The 17701-nt window shown below is 50.7% G+C and overlaps 1 protein-coding gene and 1 long non-coding RNA gene across 2 annotated transcripts in view; both read left to right on the top strand.

Annotated features, from left to right (window-relative positions):
• Positions 1-13100, top strand: part of LOC723069 (succinate dehydrogenase [ubiquinone] flavoprotein subunit, mitochondrial-like) — a 43747-nt gene extending 30647 nt beyond the window's left edge. Inside the window, 6 exon segments of the mRNA XM_078004593.1 lie at positions 2811-2922; positions 3149-3279; positions 5144-5257; positions 7341-7464; positions 12061-12238; positions 12443-13100. Coding sequence (XP_077860719.1) covers positions 2811-2922; positions 3149-3279; positions 5144-5257; positions 7341-7464; positions 12061-12238; positions 12443-12446 — 663 coding nt within the window. The 3' untranslated portion in view covers positions 12447-13100.
• Positions 13101-14225: 1125 nt separating this feature from the next.
• On the top strand, positions 14226-16257 carry LOC114678732 (uncharacterized). Its single transcript, XR_003730203.2, has 2 exons — positions 14226-15364; positions 15944-16257. It is a non-coding gene; the product is annotated as an uncharacterized LOC114678732 (long non-coding RNA).
• The last annotated feature ends 1444 nt before the right edge of the window (positions 16258-17701 follow it).

Below are 17701 nucleotides of genomic sequence, written 5' to 3'. Positions count from 1 at the left end.
TTTCTCCAGGACTGAACCATCAAGACACTTGAAACCTTATCATGAGCCGATGCTGAGGAAGAGATTCTGGGAGGATCCTGAGGACCCCCTCGTTGCAGCCATGTCGAGACTGACACTGAGGAGGACCCCAACTGTCACGAGCAACGCCTGTCAAACACAGCCACCCACCTCAGAACAGATCAAGAAGCCGTCACAGATGGCGGAAGAAACCCTGAGGAAAGCGGGACAGCCAGTCACAATGAGTAATTTAATGGTAGCTGTGACAGCGGTGATCACCATTGCTGTGAGTATTCCTTCAGCCAGGGCTGACACAGAGAACAACTGTACTTATTGGGCATATTTATCAATCTCGGCTGGCAGTAGTGCCTGGATGTAATCACTCTATGACACAGTTACACATGCTTAATAAATCTCCTATAATTGGGGCATACCACCCTCAAAAACCTATTTGTAAACAGGATTGGACCCGCTCAGAGAAAATGAACATGCTTATTTGGGAAGATTGCTTTGCAAAATAGGCAGAGGTGCTGCACAATGATTCCTATGGAATCATTATTGATTGGTCCCCTAAGGGGATGTGTAGCTTGAATTGCATATCTCAGTCTGCGTGCCCCGGCCACACTGTGTTCAGCTGGTCTGAACACAATGGTCAGATGGTAGAAATGGTTAGAAATACGGCAAGAGTTCCTATTATCTGGAACCGTGGCGATGTAGTGGCACCTCAACCTCAAATGATATGGCCCACTGTAGGAGCTAAACATAAGGATTTGTGGAAACTATTAATAGCTTTTAATAAGATCAGAATTTGGGAAAGAATAAAAAAGCATCTAGAAGGACACTCTACAGTCTTGTCTTTGGATGTTGCAAAATTAAAAGAACAAATAGTTGAAGCATCCCAGGCACACCTGACCTTACTGCCAGGAACTGGAGTGCTTGAAGGAGCTGCAGACAGATTAGCAGCTAGTAATCCATTAAAATGGATAAAACCACTTGGAAGCTCTGTGATTTCAGTGTTGATTGTGCTTTTAATCTGTGTTGTTTGTCTGTATAGTCTGCAGTTGCAGATCCTGACGCCTGCGAGAAGTAGCTCACTGTGACAGAGCAGCCTTTGCTTTTATCGCTTTGCAAAACAAAGAAGGGGGACATGTTGGGAACAGGCCCCCCCAGTGTGGCCATAAACTGGCCCCCAAACTGGCCATAAACAAAATCTCTGCAGCGCTGTGACGTGCTCGTGATGGCCATGACGCCCGCGCTGGAAGGTTGTGGGTTTACCAGAATGAGGGCAAGGAACGCCTGGCCTACCCAGGGCAGAAAACCGCTTAAGTGTTTCTTAAACCACAAACAGTAGCATGAGCGATCTGTGCCTTAAGGACATGTTCCTGCTGCAGATAACTAGCCAGACCCATCCCTTTGTTTTCCATAAGGAATACTTTTAGTAAATCTTATAGTCATAAGCTTGTTGTCAATAAATATGTGAGTAAATCTCTGTTTGAGGCTCTCAGCTCTGAAGGCTGTGAGACCCCTGATTTCCCACTCCACATGCTATTTTCTGTGTGTGTCTTTAATTCCTCTAGTGCTGCTGGGTTAGGGTCTCCCCAACCGAGTTGATCTCGGCAGTAAATATTGAAAAGGAATCAATACAATTGCTATTATTTACAGATGTAATTTCCAAAAAATTCCCAGAGAATAAACTGAAAAATTAACAGAAACAAAACAAGAATGCAGTAAGGTGTCTGGATAAGAGATTTGTATCTAAAAATCAGTAGCTTTGCGATGTGCCAGCAGTAATCTGCTCAGACATCAGTAAATATCTCATTCACATTTTAAACAAAAAATTAAAAATGCCTTGAAATAATGTAACCAGAAATACAAGAAAGGATATGAAAACGTGGCTGCTAAAGGACATGAAAGAATGTAATACTAGATTCTGAGATGCAACTTTTTTCATTTGTTCTTCCTGAAAAACCATTAGGTTGATGTGCATTGCAGTGTCATGATTATGTATGAGTCTAAGGAAAATCAGATGAAATGTCCAAATTAAACCATGAAGGTGCATTGGTAGAGGAGGAAACAATTAGGGTCAGTGGAGCAAAGCAGAGTTAGAGGGAGAAGCAAGGAGGAGGAGGGATCACGGAGGTGGTATCTGTCTGTCCCACAGGAAGCAAAAGCTGACGCCCGGTTGCCAGCACACCTACGGTAAACTTCAGGTCCACTGCATGGCACGTTTCTCGTCACAGTAAAACTATGAAGGAAGTCAGTGTACAAGAAGCTTCTACAAAATAGGCAGAAGACAGTAGCCAGATGGGCCAAGGGCCCCAGCCACCCACGCCCCTCCCTCTCACTGAAGACCTTTGGCTCCAACCCCACCATCACCAGGGCTCTGCTGAGCTCCTCCTAGTGTGTGTCACCACAGGGCTGCTGGCTTGTGTCACGTTCACCACCAGACCCCACGTCAGGAGTCCCGCCAGGGGCGTGGGGAGGCAGCGTTTCCTGCTTGGCCGCAGAGCCATGTGGAACATGGTACCTCACAGGCAGTCTGCTTGGAGTCCTGGAGCCTGGCTGTATCCCACTGGAAAGGATGTGTCTGGGTCTAAGATGCGTATGTAATAGAAACAGTATTCAGAAGCTTTAGTCAAAACTTCATTTTTAAGTTCAGAGTAATAAACTCATCTGAATTTCCTAATTTTTCTGTTTAATTTACGTAACTTTTAAATGAAATGCAAAACAACAGTTAAGTCTAAAAGTTAAGCAGTTCTTGGTGTGGCTGCTTCTATGAATTAAAAGTTTACCAATAATATTTTGTGTCACAGTCAATGCAAAATCATGCTGCCGTGTTCCGTGTGGGAAGCGTGTTGCAAGAAGGTTGTGGGAAAATCAGCAAGCTCTACGGAGACCTGAAGCACCTGAAGACGTTTGACCGGGGTGAGCAGACAGCACAGCGGGCTCTGTGCAGTGTTGGGCCCTGCCTTCTGTAGGGTGGGCTGGTGTCTGTGCCGTCAGTGCTGACTTAGTTCCATGCTTGCTGTCCGGATCCACAGCCATAAAGCCACAACCAGTGGCTCCACGGACTAGCAGGCCCAGGCTGACAGCTCAGAAGGCCCCTGTGACGGGTCCCGCCTGCCCCTGATGGAACTTTTTGTGTCCCCAGGAATGGTCTGGAACACGGACCTGGTGGAGACCCTGGAGCTGCAGAACCTGATGCTGTGTGCGCTGCAGACCATCTACGGAGCAGAGGCGCGGAAGGAGTCACGGGGCGCACACGCCAGGGAAGACTACAAGGTGCGCCTTCTCGCCACACCCACCTGCACCTGCCTTTTCCTCCCACCTGGTGGGACTCAGCCCCACCCCTGCATTTTCTCTGCATTTTATTTCATTTCCCCAAAAGTAAATCCAAAAAACGCCTTTTTCCCCCTGGTAACTCTGATCCCTGGGTTCCTGCCATCCTCTGGATCACTGTGACCTTTTCCTTGCTTTGGGTCAGCGTCCACTGATGGCAGCAGTGGCATCTCCAAGCCAATGTGCTTTGCTGTTAGAAGGCCAAGTTTAGAAGTGCAGCCAGAGTGGCATGACCAGGAAATAAATGCCAGTTTATTAAGTAACGAGTAAGCCACCGTTTCAAACGTGCCCTAAGGAGGAAATGCCAGTTTATTAAATAACGAGTAAGCCACCGTTTCAGACCTGCCCTGTGGAGGAAATGCCAGTTTATTAAGTAACGAGTAAGCCACCGTTTCAGACCTGCCCTGTGGCTTGGAAAAGGTGTTATAGAGCCTGCCCTGTGGTCACTTGTTCTTCAGGTGAACTGATTTTTGTGCAGAGCACACGTGTTGGATTCTGCCTGGTAAGAGTTTCTCACATACGATAGCAGAAAAACACGGAAAGGGAAGCTCGGGGCACAAATGCAGGTTCAGGATGAAGCACATCAGCGAAAGGACAAAGGCTGCACGAGGCAGGCACGCAGGCTGGTTCAGGACCGTGTGTGGGCGGCGGCTGGTGACCTTTCCAGCCCGCCGAGCGCGGTGAGTGGGAGATCATTTTTATTCACCATGAAATTTCACCGATTTACCCTCCACTGGAATATGCTGATGGCTGTGATCACTGCTCGGAACTTGCTCTTGCCTCCTTGTACATATTAAGAGTCTTTCCTGCGAAGTATATGAATCCGTGTTTGCCAGAATACAGAATAATGATAAATTTATCACTTTTATTTTTATTTTTTTGAGATGGAGTCGCCGTCCCCCAGGCTGGAATGCAATGGCGCGATCTCAGCTCACTGCAAGCTCTGCCTCCAGGGTTCAAGTGATTCTCCTGCCTCAGCCTCCCAAGCAGCTGGGATTACAGACGCACGCCACCATGCCTGGCTAATTTTGTATTTTCAGTAGAGTTGGGGTTTCACCATGTTGGCCGGGCTGGTCTTGAACTCGTGACCTCAAGTGAACCACCTACCTCAACCTCCCAAAGTGCTAGGATTACAGGCATGAGCCACTGCGCCTGGCCAGTAGTATAAATTTAGTTGGTCACAATGAGTTTTAATTAGAATAGAAGCCAGGTGCAGTGGCTCACGCCTGTAATCCCAGCATTTGGGAGGCTGAGGCAGGCAGATCACTTGAGCCTGGAGTTCTAGACCATCCTGGGCAACATGGCGAAACCTGTCTCTACACAAAAAATTAGCCAGGCGTGGTGGTACATGCAGGAGGCTGAGGCAGGATGATTGAGCCTGGGAAGTCAAGGCTCCAGCAAGCTGTGATCACACCACTGCACTCCAGCCTGGGTGACATTGCGAGAGCCTGTCTCAAAAGAAAAAATGTTTTTAAATAAAAACAGGCTGAAAGAAAAGATTGAGGTAGTAGGTAGTCTCCCAGCGCATGCAGCAGAAAGACAAAGTATTTGGTAAACTCTTAGGTACATAGAGGGTGTCTAAGGGAACGTGCGGACACGGATTACTCTAGACTCACTGCTGGCTGCACACCCCCCGACCAGCCATGTGGCCTCCGTGGGTTCTGAACATGTTGATGGTGCCAGGGCTGAAGTGGAAATGGAATGAGTTCTAGGGCATCTGTCTCTTAGATCATTTTAATGTTTGCTGTGTTTTTTCTGTATTGCTCTGTTAGAGTAATAAGATATGTGATGGTGTTTCTGGCCTCAGGTGTGGATTGATGAGTACGATTACTCCAAGCCCATCCAGGGGCAACAGAAGAAGCCTTTTGAGGAGCACTGGAGGAAGCACACCCTGTCCTATGTGGACGTCAGCACTGGGAAGGTCAGTGTGGAGCTCGTTCTCACCACAACCCAAAATGCGCACGGCCCTGCCCAGGTTCACGGGCCGACCTTGCTGATGGTGAACGGGGAGGAGCAGGCCAGATTTAAATCAACTCCTGACAGATTTGAGGCACCACTGAAAAAGGCCTCTGACAGCAGTCAGGCTTCTGGCTGGAAACAGAATCCAGCGCCTGCAGGTGGTTCAGAGGAGCCTTAAGGAAGGGCTGCTTCGTGGTGTGGGCCAGATGGAAGTCACTGGGCAGGAGCAAGTGTCCAAGGCCTGGTGAGCGGGGAGGAGATGAGGATTGTGGACTTAGGGAGAAAGTCAGCGTCTGTGGGGTGGGGACACACAGCCACTACCAGAAACCAGTCCCAAGCCAAGGGAGCCCAGAAGAGACCCCTCCCCTCTCCTCCCTTGGGCTGGCCCAGCTGGAAGCATCTGCAGGGGAGCCGAGGGGATATGGTGCAGCGCTTAGCATCCCCTGGGCACTGAGCAAGCAGAGAAGGGAAGGGCAGAAATTGAGGAGGGGTTGGGGTGAGCAGAGGGGTTGTGGTGAGCAGCGTCCTGGGAACAGCCAGCCAAGGGTGTGGTAGGGGGGTTGCAGCCTTGTTCCACACAAGCACAGTTCACCTGTGTGGCATTTCCGCTGGGCATTAAGATTCAGAAATAATGAAGATAGAAAGCTTTTACCCTTAAGCTTTTCGTAGCTTGTAAGAGATAGTCGTATAATCACTTATCTGTGTCTGTGGAAGTTACCTGTGGACTCTCACTATCATCTAGTGTGTCTGTAACTCAGGCAGTAGGTCATTTTCAGAATTTATCATGAAGGCCATTTCCTGATCGTATATAGAAATTACACCTCACTCGCTTAGCACAAGTCTATTTTTAATGTTTCCGGGTTCGGGTTTTTTGTTTTTCTGAGACAGTCTCATCTCTGTTGCCCAGGCTGAAATGTGGTGGGTCGATCTTGTCTCACTGCAGCCTCAACCTCCCCCTGGCTCAGGTGATCCTCCCACCTCAGCCTCCCAGGCACATGCCACCATGCCTGGCTAATTTTTGTATGTTTTGTAGAGACGGGGTTTTGCCACATTGCCTAGGCTAGTCTTGAACTCTAGTGATCCACCTGTCTTGACCTCCCCAACAGGCATGAACCAACACACTCAGCCAGTTTTAGTGATTTTTCAAGAAATACATACTCATTTCAGAAAGTACAAAGAGATTGAAATAAGAGCTCACAACCAGAGACGACCCATTATGGTTTAAATTTCTTTGTGTATGTGCCTACCTTTTCCTGTGTGTGCATTTTTAATATACAATTCCTTCTCTGAAATCCTTGGGACCAGAAGTGTTTCGGATTTCAGGCTTGTTCAGACTTTGGAATATCTGCATGATACTTACTGTCTGAGCATCCCAATCAGAAGATCTGACTCCATAGCACATTTCTTTTGAATGTCATGTTGGTGCTCAGAAAGCTTCAGATTTTGGAGAATTTCAGATTTTTGCATTAGGGATGTTCAACCTATGTAAATATTTACTTTGAACTGGAAGTAGGTAGTTTAAACATACAGTGTCTCGGTATAGACAAGGGTTCTCCCACTTTTCATGACGGGAGCATTTTTGTAAAGCACTGAGAATCTGGCACAGGGTCATTTCGTCGCTCTGTTCCACTCTAGGGATCTGCCGCCATTTACAGTCCCCTGTTGCGCACGTGGAACATTGTTGAATTTGTTATCGGAAAAGACTGCGGCAAATACCTTTAAGTTCCCAGGCCGTAAATCTACTGGTTAGGGACCGCCAGTTTAAATAACCAAATACTAAAAGAACTGGCATAGAAGTAAATGGGCTGCTTCTTTATTTTTAGGCTGTTCTTTTTAGAGAACAATGACAATTATTTCCAAGTTTGTCATTAGAAAATAGTATTAGGTTGGTGCAAAAGTAATTGCAGTTTTGGCCATTACTTTCAGTGGTAAAAGCCACAATTTTGCACCAACTTAATATGATAAATTTGTTCCTTAAAGTGTATTTTTGGTAAGAAAAACCTTTTGTTTTTCCTTCTATTAATTTTTTGTTTTTTTCTTGGTAGAGACAGAGTCTTGCCATGCTGCCCAGGCTGGAGTGCAGTGGTGTGATCTCGGCTCACTACAACGTCCACCGCCCGGGCTCCAGCAATCCTCCAGCCTCCGCCTCCCAAGGAGCTGAGACTACAGGTGTGAGCCACTATGCCTGGCTAATTTTTATATTTTTTTACAGAGGTGGGGTTTCACCATCTCGCCCAGGCTGAGCTCAAACTCCTGGGCTCAAGCAGTCCTCCTGCCTCAGCCTCCCAGAGTATTGGGATTATAGGTGTGAGCCACTGCCAGAAAAACTTTCCTAAGGCAAGGCAGGTTTTACATTATATTTAGATTTTTTTTTAATGATACCTTTTTTGGCAATGCACAGCTAGAGAACAACACATCACGCAGAGGAAACAGTTGTGCTTATGTGATGGGGCCTCAGCACTAGGAAGGAGTGGACTGTTGGCACATGCAGCAGCTTGAATAAATCTGAAAGTCACTATGCTGCGTAAGAGAAGCCAAATAAAAAAGTGCATGCTGTGTACAGAGGGTGTCAAGAATGCCTCCTGTGTGACAGAAAGCAGATCCGTGGTTCCTGCAGACTGGCAGGAGCAGATTCCAAAGGCACAGGAAGAAGCTTGCAGGTAGAATGTGTTCATTACCTTCTGTGCATTACACCAAAAAAAAGCTGGTAATAAAAATGCTAACCAAAAAAAAAGGTGAAACTAGGATGAAATTTCTTACCTGTGTGATTGGTAAACGTGCAGGTTTGCCATCATGCTTTGTTTATGAAGCTGTGGGGTACAAGGACTCTTATACCTCACTGTGGAATGCAGAACGTTGCAGCCTCGTGGAAGAGGATTTGGCAGCATCTAACAAAACTATGTGGCATTTGCCGTTTGACTCAGCAATTCTAGAATCTGCCTCAAAAAAACTCTGGCAAAGAAATGAAAGGACTTTACGCACAGAGTTCTTTTCACAGTCTGAATGTGTTTACAACAAACTTCTTCACTGTGGCGTTTGTAAACGTAGGGAAAAGAAAGAGAGATCAAACTGTCACTGTGTCTACGTAGAAAAGGAAGACATAAGAACTCCATTCTGATCTGTACCCTGAACAATTGTTTTGCCCTGAGATGCTGTTATTCTGTAACTTTGCCCCAACCTTGAGCTCACAGGAACATGTGTTGTATGGAATCAAGGTTTAAGGATCTAGGGCTGTGCAGGATGTGCCTTGTGAACAATATGTTTACAGGCAGTGTGCTTGGGAAAAGTCATCGCCATTCTCCATTCTCGATAAACCAGGGGCACAATGCACTGCGGAAAGCTGCAGGGACCTCTGCCCTGGAAAGCTGGGTATCGTCCACGGCTTCTCCCCACTGAGATAGCCTGAGATATGGCCTCGTGGGATGGGAAAGGCCTGACCGTCCCCCAACCTGACACCCGTGGAGGGTCTATGCTGAGGAGGATTAGTAAAAGAGGAAGGCCTCTCTCCTGCCTGCCTCTGGGAACGGAATGTCTTGGTATAAAACCTGATAGTACATCTGTTCAGTTCTGAGATTAAAAAACCACCCTGTGGCGGGAGGTGAGACATGTTGGCAGCAAGGCTGCTCTGTTACTCTTTACTCCACTGAGATACTTGGGTGGAGAGAAGCATAAATCTGGCCTATGTGCACATCCAGGCATAGTACCTTCCCTTGAACTTATTTGTGACACAGATTCCTTTGCTCACATGTTTTCTTGCTGACCTTCTCCCCACTGTCACCCTGCTCTCCTGCTGCGTTCCTCTTGCTGAGATAGTGAAAACAGTAATCAGTAAATACTGAGGGAACTCAGAGACCGGGGCCAGTGCGGGTCCCCCGTACACTGAGTGCCGGTCCCCTGGGCTCACTGTTCTTTCTCTATACTTTGTCTCTGTGTCTTATTTCTTTTCTCAGTCTCTCATCCCACCTGATGAGAAATACCCACAGGCGTGGAGGGGCTGTCTCCCTTCATTCTATAGTTATTATAAATGTACAGGAACGTTAAAAGGAACATGCTTGTATAACACCACTCAGTAGCCCAGGAAATGACCAATCTGATGTGTGTTAAATTCCATCCAAGCCCCCTGCAACCACCATTTTTAAAATAAAATTAAAAACTGGTCCTTTCCTTGGTGATACAAGTAAAATAATAACTAGAACAGAAGAAAAAGAAATTCCCAAACAAGTAACTTTAAAATTTGATGTTTGTGCAGCCATTAATGGTAACAAGCTAGAATTAAAATGTAGTTCCCTTAACTAGGAAAAGAGCTACACAGTAAAAAATAAATATGTTTGTCATAAGTTAAGGGTCTGTGAAAATTGTGCCTATTGGCCATGTGTTATTTAGGCTACTTAAAAACAGGACAGAAAGGACCCAGTTCACCTTCAAAAAGGGGCAACCAATCTCTCCTAGATCCCGGTCCCCGTAACCCACCAAACGAATAATCTCTAACGCCCTAGATCCCGGTCCCTGTAACCCACCAAACGAATAATCTCTAACGCCCTAGATCCCGGTCCCCGTAAACGAATAATCTCTAACCCCCTAGATCCCGGTCCCCGTAACCCACCAAACGAGTAATCTGTAACCCCCTAGATCCCGGTCCCCGTAACCCACCAAACGAGTAATCTCTAACCCCCTAGATCCCGGTCCCCGTAACCCACCAAATGAGTAATCTCTAACCCCCTAGATCCCGGTCCCTGTAACCCCCAAACGAGTAATCTCTAACCCCCTAGATCCCAATCCCCGTAACCCACTAAACGAATAATCTCTAACCCCCTAGATCCCGGTTCCCGTAACCCCCCAAACGAGTAATCTCTAACCCCCTAGATCCCGGTCCCCGTAACCCCCAAACGAGTAATCTCTAACCCCCTAGATCCCGGTCCCCGTAACCCCCCAAACGAGTAATCTCTAACCCCCTAGATCCCGGTCCCCGTAACCCCCAAACGAGTAATCTCTAACCCCCTAGATCCCGGTCCCCGTAACCCACCAAACGAGTAATCTCTAACCCCCTAGATCCCGGTCCCCGTAACCCACCAAACGAGTAATCTCTAACCACCTAGATCCCGGTCCCCGTAACCCCCCAAACGAGTAATCTCTAACCCCCTAGATCCCGGTCCCTCTGATCCACCAAACGAGTAATCTCTAACCCCCTAGATCCCGGTCCCCGTAACCCACCAAACGAGTAATCTCTAACCCCCTAGATCCCGGTCCCCGTAACCCACCAAACGAGTAATCTCTAACCCCCTAGATCCCGGTCCCTCTGATCCACCAAACGAGTAATCTCTAACCCCCTAGATCCCGGTCCCTCTGACCCACCAAACGAATAATCTTTAATCCCCTAGATTCCAGTCCCTGTAACCCACCAAACGAATAATCTCTAACCCCCTAGACCCCCATTGGAAGAATGGAGAACATGCAGCCCTGGGGATCGATGGGACAGGGCTAAACCCCCAAGATGCTATTTTAGTCCGAGGGGAGGTCCACAGATGCTGTCCCAAGCCAGTGTTTCAAGCCTTTTATGACGAGCTGAATCGGCCAGCACCAAAGCTTCCAAAAAAGACAGAGCCACACACACCTTGCATCACCCAGGTGGGGAAAATGAGCTGGGCTGTGGGTGCTGGGAAAGCCATGCCTGCAGTCCCCTTCAGAGTCAGGCTGCACTGCCCAGGGAGCCTGAGAGAAAGGTGGAGAGGCCTCCTGAACGGGGCTCTGGGCATCACAACAGTTGGTGCCTTCTGGGCAGGATGCGCAGGGTCTGCACCGCCAGCTCCAGGGAGGTGGCCCGCTGACTGAGTTGGTGCTCATGGTTCTTGGTCCCATCCCACACAGCAAGACACAGACAAACTGCCCAGCCACACAAACCAGTGAGCGAGAGGAATTCCCCAAATTGTGTGTCTGGAGGCCAGGTGCATCTAAAATCCTGACCCCATGCCCCCCACAGCCTACCCTGAGGTGGGTCCCGGCACATGGTTGCTGCCTCCAGGACGGGGGACGTGGGCCCACAGTGTGGGCCGCCCCTCGCCATCCACCGGGGCTGCCCATGGCCATGGGTGTGGCACTCTCGGGGCCCAGTATGCAGCAATGGAGGCCACAATGATGGGAATCTCCAGGGTGGTCTGGCAGGCGCCCAGGCCTTCCCTGGCTCCAGCCCATCGTCTGGCCAGTTATGTTCCCCAGGGGCCATCCGATGCCTCTGGCACTCTCCGTGCTGGCTGGGAAGACCAGTGTCGGCCACTTGGCCGTGGGCAGCCTCCTTCTGGCACTAGCATGTGTCCCTCCCTCTGTCCTCGCTCTGCCTGCCACGTCTGCTCAGCCACATGGCACCGGGGTGTCCTCACCTGTCCAGCCTCCCAACCTGGTGAGCCTCAAGGGCATAGAGCTCTGCCCACCAGGCTGACATACCCCGAAGGGGGACTGGACTGGACTCAGGAAAGCCCCGGCTCATGGCAACCTTGTCCACCTGGGCTGCTCGGCCTGGGTGAGTCCTTACTGGGGAGAGGGCTCCTCTGCCCTCCAGCTGATAGGTGTGTGCTGGGGGACACAGGTCAGGAAGCAAACGCAGAGAAACCAGGGAGGGGGCGTGAGGTGTGGAAGCGAAGAGGGGTCCTCCCCTGGCCAGTGTGTGTAGCCAGCTGCCCCTCCCACCCCAAAGCCATGCCCAGGAGCAGCCCCCCACTGTGTGTCCAGGGAGCAGGACGCTGACCCCACTTCACCTTCCCCTTAATCCAGCTGTGACCCTGCCCCACGCCGGGATGCGCTGGGATGGCTTGGGGGTAGCACCCTGCACAGCGGCTCTGGCCCTAAGCTGCACAATCGGATGTCCTGCACAGTCACCTGCTGATCCAGCACAAGCCGGTGAAGGTCACTCCTCTGGGCGTGCGTCGCCACCCTGCACCCTGCAGGACAGGTAACTTGGGGAGGGCTCACGTTATCTTATTTGACAAAAGCATTGCCCAGAGCATGGTATGATAAATGCCTGGCAGGATGGAGGGCGCCTCCCACAGAACTTTCACCAGGTGGAGGAAGGCAGGATGCCCATGGGGCGATGTTGGATGGAACCCCCAGCTGCCAGCTCTGGGAGGGGTGAGGAGGCCTTGGGCTCCTCTTCCAGGTAGCCCCACTCAGAGCCTTGGACAGAGGGCGGCGCTGCATGGAGGGGCAGCCAGAGCCAGACTGGGAGCAAGAGGGCCAGAGGGAGGCAAGATGCAAAGTAAAGCCTGGAAATCCAGACGACACCGGGAACCGCCTGCACTCTGAGGTTCACCGGCGCCCAGACCCGCCTGTGGATGGACTCACCCTTGTCCTCTGGGTCCTGCCTGTGCCCAGGACTCCCAGGACCTCAGAGGTATACTCTAGGCGTGATCTTCATTCTTCTGCAGAACTGTTCGCCTTAATTTGCTGGAGATTGTCTTAAAGCATGGCCTCTATCCATCCACAGATTTAGCGGAATTGATTAAAATAAACAACACTTGGCCGGGTGCGGTGGCTCAAGCCTGTAAGCCCAGCACTTTGGGAGGCCGAGACGGGAGGATCACTAGGTCAGGAAATCGAGACCATCCTGGCTAACACGGTGAAACCCCTTCCCTACTAAAAAATACAAAAAACTAGCCAGGCGAGGTGGCGGGCGCCTGTAGTCCCAGCTACTCGGGAGGCTGAGGCAGGAGAATGGCCTGAACCCGGGAGGCGGAGCTTGCAGTGAGCTGAGATCCAGCCACTGCACTCCAGCCTGGGCGACAGAGCCAGACTCCGTCTCAAAAAATAAAATAAAATAAATAAATAAACAGCACTTTCATGTCGTCCTTTTAGGGATTTCTTCAAAGCACTGTGTTGATTTTATAATTCACCTGCTGGGGAGAGTTGCTTAAGGGATATTCTGAAATGAACAAACAGCCACAGTCGCCTGTGAAGAGCCACACGTCGCCCGTCCCATCCCAGCTCCGAGCCTCTGCGAGGTTCTCCCCTGCCTGCTGAGCTCCCTCCCTTGTGACACTGGGGGTGACCCCTCCTCCCATGCTGCAGGGGCCTCCAGATCCCAAGGGCAGGCCTAACTCCCTGAGAAACTCAGGGACCAGTGGCCACTGTCTCCTTGGAGACAAGGGTTTGTCGAGAAAATGTGGTGGGCAGGATGGGCTGGATCTGAGACAGGCGTCCAGGTGCCGGGGTCACAAGCCAGTCAGCCCTAGCAGCAGGCGGTCACTGCAACACATCAAGGCTCTTGGGACTTCGAGTGTGGCCCCTGGGAAAGGAACCAAATGGGCCGACTCAGTGTGGCCCCTGGAAAAGGGACTGAATGGGCTGACTAATGTCTGAGATGCCAGTCAGCCTCTCTCAACCTCGCCCCTCGCTGGGAGGCCAGACACTGGGCCAGGACCACGAGGGTGGAAAGTCACAGCCCAGAGGATGGGGGAGAAGTAAGGACAATGGAGGGGAGGGGAGGAGGATGGGGGTTGCAGTTGGGGGGAAGGTGAGGAGGACATAGGGGAGGTGAGGTGAGGACGGGGGGAGGTGAGGAGGACATGGGGAGGTGAGGAGGATGGGAGGAGGTGAGTAGGACAGGGGGCGCAGTGAGGGGGAAGGTGAGGAGAATGGGGGGAGGTGAGGACATGGGGGAGGGGAGGAGGACGGGGGCATGGTGAAGGGGAAGGTGACATGGGGGAGGTGAGGATGGGGGGAGGTGAGGAGGACATAGGGGAGGCGAGGAGGACATAGGGGAGGTGAGGAGGATGGGGGGAGGTGAGGAGGATGAGGGGAGGTGAGGAGGACAGGGAAGGTGAGGAAGACAGGGGTGAGGAGGACATAGGGGAGGTGAGGACGATGGAGGGGAGGTGAGGAGGACATAGGGAAGGTAAGGAGGAGGGGTGAGGTGAGGACATAGGGGAGGCGAGGAGGACGGGGGGAGGTGAGGATGGGTGGAGATGAGGAGGACGGGGGGAGGTGTGGAGGAGAATCTCATGCCGGTGGATCAGGGTTCCTGTCACCAGGTGAGTGCCTGCAGCTGCCCTGGCTCGTGGCTTCTGTGGCCTGCAGGGTCTGCTGCTTTCTGGCATTTGTGGGTGCCTTTAGCCTTGTCCACAGGAGGAGGCTGCTTCTGCAGAGCAGGGCCCCCGACAGGCCTTAGCAAACCCCTGAGGACCTTGGACTTGAGGACCCTCCACAAGGAAAGGTGGGGGGCAGGGCTGGCCAGAGGGGCTCTTTGTGTAGCTCTTGCTGGGGGTGCCAGGCCCTCAACTGGATGTGAGAAGGCGGCCCCGGGGCACAGCTGGGATGGCCATGCTGGAGCCGGCTCCAAGTCCCCTCCGCCTTCAGGGACAGAGGACACAGTGCAGAGGCCTGGCCTTGAATCCATGTGGCTTTTCTACAGGCTGTGGGTGAAGACCACCCAAGGATTCTGGGTGAGCTCCAGACCGTGAGCTTCCGGTGGGTGAGGGGGGCAGCAGCGGCGGCCACATCTCAGGAGCCTGTCTAGGGCCTGTCCTCTCTGGTGGGTGAGGGGGGCAGCGGCGGCCACATCTCAGGAGCCCGTCTAGGGCCTGTCCTCCAGAAAAGCAGGGGCAGAGACACGAGGCAGCAGCCCCCGGAGACCTCCCGCACGTGGCCAGCCAGCAGGCGGGGCCGCATCAGCCTCCTGACGGGAGGAGTCCCAGATGCAGCCTCAGTTCCTGGGCCCTGGAAGCTGCCTGGCATGGGCTGGCAGCCGCTTGACCAGGCTCAGCCAGGGAGGCATTTCCAGAAAGCCTCCTTCTCGTCCCGAGAGCTGCCTGTGTTCTGTGCTCACCGGGCCTGCGGTTGGCACAGAGTGTGGTTTAGGGCCGCTGCTCTAGGGGCTGGGGAGGGTGAAACCTGCATGACCAGTGGCACGATGCATCCTGCTACCTCCGGAGACTCCTTAAAGCGTGGTGATGGCCGAGCACGTGGAGGCCCTGAAGCAACCCAGCCCATTCTGGGCGAGGAGGGGAACTGAACTCCCCGGGAGCGAGAAGTCCTGGGGCTGAGGCTGAGCTGAGTGGAGTCTGGAGCAGAGAGGATTCAGGGCGTAAGTTCAATGTGAGGTTTTTAATTTTCAAGGGTAGGAGTTTGTGTGTATGAATGTTGCTGTGGTCTGAGTGGTCCCCCGAAATCCATGTGTTGGAACCTTAATACCCAGTACAACAGTGTTGCGGGTGGGGCCTTTGGGAGGAGCTTAGGTCATGCAGGTGGAGGGTGGATTAAGGCTGGTGCCTTGATATGGGACTTCCCAGCCCCCAGAACTGTGCAAGAAAAAAACCTGTTCTTCATCAATTACCCAGCAAGAAGCATTTCATTACAGCAGCACAAGCAGATTAACACACATGTATTGCTGGGGGAGGGGGGGGTGTGTGCATGTATACCACATTCCTTGTGAAAAGAAAGATATTTTCCCAAACACAGAATGACTCAGTGCCCAGCCATGTTCCTGGAGCCTTGGCCGCTCCTCTGTGTGAACTGTGCTCAGTGGGCCAGTGTCATGACCTGGAAAAGCTGCAACCCGAGAAAGGGAGCCAGCCCTGCCGTTCCCCATCGTGCTGAGTGAGCTGCTGCAAACTTGCCGCAGACTCACCCTGGATCCTCTGAAACAAGGACCTTCTGTCCCCAGGACCTCTGTCCCAGGCTCTCTGTGCACCCAGGATCCACCCAGACCACAGGAGCTGACAGTTGAGGCCGCGTGCAGGACACCAGGGAAGATGAGGGGCCTCTCTGACTTCCTCCTCCTCCTCTTCCTCCTCTGCCAGCTCCAGGTCTGTCCACCACCTTTCCCTTATCCCCACATTGCTGCAACCTCACCCTTCCCTCCACATTCTTATTATCCAAGAGAGCAAGTAAAGCACAGTATTTAGTTGAGTTTGTTTTTCATTGAGATAAATTGGCGTGTAACAAAACTAAGAATAAAATCTAATTAGTGATAATCCATTAATCAGGCTAACATGTAATCTGGATTAGGGAACATTGTATCTTTGTCTGCATCTTTGAAACAGACGACTTTCATGCATATCTATCAGTGAGAAAACCAGACGCCAATGTTTTTGCGATGCTGTAGTGACTGACTGTACAAGACTCATTTACAATGAACACAGTAACTGAGAATGGAACGTTAGTGAATAAGATTTCTTTTCCATAAATGAAGATGTCTTAAAATCCTGTTACCCTGAAAGTTGACTCACTGAATTCGCATTTCATGGATCCAGAAAACGCCATGCCAGTGTGGCAGGACGAGCCACAAACAAAACTCCTCAGACACCGGCTTAAAGAAGGAAGAGGTTTATTCGGCCGGGAGCGTCAGCAGACTTGCGTCTTAAGAGCCGAGCTCCCTGAAAAAGAAATTCTTGGCCTTTTTAAAGCCTTACAACTCTGAGGGGTCCATGTGAAAAGGTTGCGATAAATGAGCAGGCGTGGGGAACGTGACTAGGGGCTACATGTGCTTTTTCATACGATGTCTGGAATTTACAGATAACACAAGTAGTTTTAGTCAGGGGTTGATGTTATTATTATTTTTTAACTCCTAGGGCCAGGTGGTGGTGCCAAGGTTGTCTGGTTACTTATCTTACTTTTGTTTCTTTCTGACTTTTTGCTTTCTCTCTTTCCTCCTGTCTTGTGAACTAGGCAAGGTGGGGGGAGGAGGGCAGTAGGAGTAGTAGTGGTCTCCTTCCTTACCAGGTGGACTCCTTCTGAACCTCAGCAGTGGTGACTGGTGGTTTCTGTAATGAAATTTCAGTTCGACCCTCATCTGAGATGAGCGAGTGTCTGAGATGAGCGAGTGTCTGAGATGAGCGAGTGTCTGGTAACACAAAGCTCAGGAACTGCGCACGATCCCTCACGAAAGCTTGTGTCCAGTTTCCATCTGGTGCCAGCCCACTCGAAGGGCAGCTAACTGTCACTAGGAAAGTCCTGTGGGCAGTAAGTGTTACGTAAGACGTGGATTTGGTGAAGCCAGGCCCATCACATGACGAAAGCTTGTTAGGGTGGGTTTATCTGTCAGATTCCAGATTCATAGATAGAAAAGGAGGAGACGTTTATGTCTTCAGCCATTATAAAGAGTAATTCTTACATGTTTTAAAATTTTGGCTATGTATATAATTTAGAGATCTACATGTAGCTCTGTGTAATCAATATTGCGTATCTAATATATACTACATAGATATAAATATTATATAAATTATATAGATCTATGTATTTAAAATGTAGATCTGTAGAGTGCACTACAGGCGTGCTTTGTTTTGTGGTGTTTTGCTTGATTTTGCTCCATGGATGTTGCTTTTTTTTTTTTTTTTTTTTTTTTTTTTTTTGAGACGGAGTCTCGCTCTGTCTCCTGGCCTGGAGTGCAGTGGCCAGATCTCAGCTCACTGCAAGCTCTGCC

This window comes from Macaca mulatta, chromosome 6 (assembly GCF_049350105.2).
Source record: "Macaca mulatta isolate MMU2019108-1 chromosome 6, T2T-MMU8v2.0, whole genome shotgun sequence".
Taxonomy (NCBI): Eukaryota; Metazoa; Chordata; class Mammalia; order Primates; family Cercopithecidae; genus Macaca; species Macaca mulatta.
Note: the sequence above shows the minus strand (reverse complement) of the source record. Positions and strands in the feature narration are given on the sequence as shown.